We start from the raw sequence: 2,785 nt of genomic DNA, 5'->3' as shown, positions 1-2,785 counted from the left end.
TCTGCTTTTCCTGTGCTTTCAAGGGTTTTTTTAGGTTTTTTCTTTTCGTTTTTATATAAAATCGCAGTTTAATTAATGAATTCGCTGTATAAAAGTATGAATTGCGAAAAATAAATTTTTGCTACCCTATACGGCGAATTCATACGTGTTCAACATAAAATTCATATATTTTTCCTATGTTGCTCGGACTCGGGTGCGGGTGTCCGACACGGGTGCGGGGATATGTGGCAGACTCTTAATTTTTCTAAACTTAGGATACGTGGACACGGCTAAAAAGGATCTGAAATTAGGACACGGGTACGGGGATACGTTTGATAAATAAAAAGATAATTCTTAAAACTAAAAATTACATACCCAAGTCCCAATACTTTGTTTCTCCTTCTTTATAATCATTTTCCTTTCGTGACAACAATCGTAAGTTGTAGTGCACGAACACAAGATCGTCAGCTCTGCTTGGTGCCAATTTGTGGAATTCCATTATTTCCACTTTGAAGCCATGATTCATGATAATACTTTAGAACCAAAGAATGCGCCATGCAATGCAATGGCGTATTACTTTTAAAAGAAGCCATGCAATGCTTCTTCAAACACGTTGCTCACATATTCTCCATCCTTGATTATGCCACTTGCATCAACGGATTTAAGAAACATGGCTCCTCCAGCAGATGCAGCCATTAAATTGATCAACGGCCTCCTCTGTCGATCTGACCATCCATCAGAAACAATAGAAACTCCTTTCTTCATCCATGAATCTCTGATGGGGTGGAGCTTTCTGTAGACATGTTCCTTTTCTTGTCCAAGAAGTGTTGTTCTTATTCTATTGTATGTAGGTGGAGTATAGCCTGACAAACTGCTGTTGGCTAAAGTTCTTGAATAATCAATGAAGAAGGGAGACTTTGCAAAGTTAAATGGAAGACCACTTGCAAAGAACATCCTTGCACATTGTTTGTCGGTCTTCTCTCGTTGGCTGATGTTGAATGACTTCTCCAGTGGCCCAACCTCTTTGCCCTTTCTTTTTTTATGTTGCTGCAAATCAGAACCGTCTGGTAGGGATAGATAATCTGCCTTTTGCTTATCTTGATACGCCTCCTGTGATTTTTTTCTCTCGACCTCATCGTGCTCTTCTTTGATTTGTTGAAGCATATCCCTTGAAACTGATTTGCATGGTGCTACACCATGATTTGGAAGCTTTAAAAGGTGGGCTTTCACCTTTGAATAAGACCCAACAACTTTCTTGCTGCAGTAGTTGCAAGTCCATGTTCGATTTCCTCCTCCTCCTGCGGCAACACTTAGGACAGTAACGTGACTCCACAATGGTTTGTCGTCGACGCCGCTGGTTGGACGAACAGCAGCATTTCTGTTTTCTTCGGCTGCCATAGATGAATTTTGGGTGTTTTCCGAAGGAACTAATGCTTTCTAAAGCCATTACAAACTCTTAAATAAAAAATTGGAGACGATTGATATTCCAACCGAAGAATGAAGATGAAGAGTTTCTGTTTTGGGGGGAATTGGGGATAAATTTGCGGCTTGGGGTAGTAAGGTAAGTGAGTGACGATTAGATTTTCATAATGGGTATTCTATATATTTAATAGATTAGTTCTTATATTATACTATTAGAATTGAGAATAAATGACTACAGCTGTACTCCACATTATATTATAGTACTCCCTCCGTCCCAATAAAACTGGCCCCTTTCTTTTGGGCACGGAGATTAAGAAAGAGATAGTTATGTTTAATTAATTGTGGTCCACCAAAATTAAAGAGTTAATTAAGACATCCTCAATCTAACTTCTCCTTCCTCCTCTCACTGCATTTGGGCGACGGCGACGGAGACGGTGGCGCCGGCGCCGGCGCCGGCGGTCGCCGTCCTACCAGCCGCCTGAAATCATCCCCAAATCAAACTTCATCGGCGATGGCAGAACAAATCCACAAAAATCAGCAAATCAGCAGAAATCATCCCCAATCGACAAACAAATCAGCAGAAATCATCCCCAATCGACAAATCATCCCCAATTCGACAAATCATCCCCAATCGACAAACAAATCAGCAGAAATCATCCCCAAAAATGAGGGGGGTTTTGAGCAAAATCAATTCGACAAAAAATCAGCATAAATCATACCCAATCGACAAAAAAATCAACACAATTCAGAATGGGAAGAAGAAGACCGGCGCGACTCGCCGGATTTTCAGAGTTTGAGGCATCGACGCAAACGGCCCCGCAGACCACCCTGAGACCCCCAAATCACGAACCCCAAACCAGACCCCCAAATCAAGACCACCACCACCACCGCCGACCGCCCTTAGATCTAGGCGGCCACGTCGCCGGCCACCCTCAGATTTGTGCGTGTGTGTGCGTTCAACGATACTTTCGAGGTGTGTGTGAGCGCAACGAGAGAGAGGGAGAGAGCAGAGAGGAGTTAGGGGGAGGTCGGGGACGAGGCGGCGGCCGGCGCTGCTGCCGTTCGCCGGAGAAGAAGAAAGCGGGAGGGGGAGGGGGGGCGGGGGCAGGGGCAGCGATGTTTATTTGAGTAGTGTTTAGGTTTAGTTGGAAGCTTTAATTAGATTGATTAATATGACTTAATTAAAGTAAATATTTCCATTTTAGGAAAGTGGCCACTTTTAGTGGGACAAACCAAAATGGAAAGGTGGCCACTTTTATTGGGACGGAGGGAGTATATTTTATTGTAATAGTGGATACAGCTGTACCACATTTCAGTCCATTTTCCCTTGGGTATCATCTTCTTCGCATGTCATTTGCAGAAAAAAAAAATTATCTATCTCATT

The 2,785-nt window shown here is 42.8% G+C and overlaps 1 protein-coding gene and 1 long non-coding RNA gene across 2 annotated transcripts; both read right to left on the bottom strand.

Annotated features, from left to right (window-relative positions):
• Positions 1 to 558: 558 nt before the first annotated feature.
• LOC131025529 (uncharacterized) lies at positions 559 to 1,377 on the bottom strand. The gene has a single exon (XM_057955323.1). It carries the CDS (start codon positions 1,375 to 1,377, stop codon positions 559 to 561), a length of 819 nt encoding a protein of 272 aa, XP_057811306.1.
• A 296-nt stretch (positions 1,378 to 1,673) lies between these two features.
• Positions 1,674 to 2,498, bottom strand: LOC130986103 (uncharacterized). The gene is made up of 2 exons (XR_009089164.1): positions 2,121 to 2,498; positions 1,674 to 1,879 (listed from the first exon to the last, which is right to left on the bottom strand). It is a non-coding gene; the product is annotated as an uncharacterized LOC130986103 (long non-coding RNA).
• Positions 2,499 to 2,785: the final 287 nt, after the last annotated feature.

The sequence above is a fragment of the Salvia miltiorrhiza genome, chromosome 5 (assembly GCF_028751815.1).
Source record: "Salvia miltiorrhiza cultivar Shanhuang (shh) chromosome 5, IMPLAD_Smil_shh, whole genome shotgun sequence".
Lineage (NCBI taxonomy): Eukaryota > Viridiplantae > Streptophyta > Magnoliopsida > Lamiales > Lamiaceae > Salvia > Salvia miltiorrhiza.
The sequence above is the reverse complement of the archived record's forward strand: the minus strand, read 5'-3'. Positions and strand labels throughout refer to the sequence as shown.

Excerpts from the sequence above, each read along its gene's own strand:
- LOC131025529 (XM_057955323.1), bottom strand. The coding sequence starts at position 1,377 with ATGGCAGCCGAAGAAAACAGAAATGCTGCTGTTCGTCCAACCAGCGGC.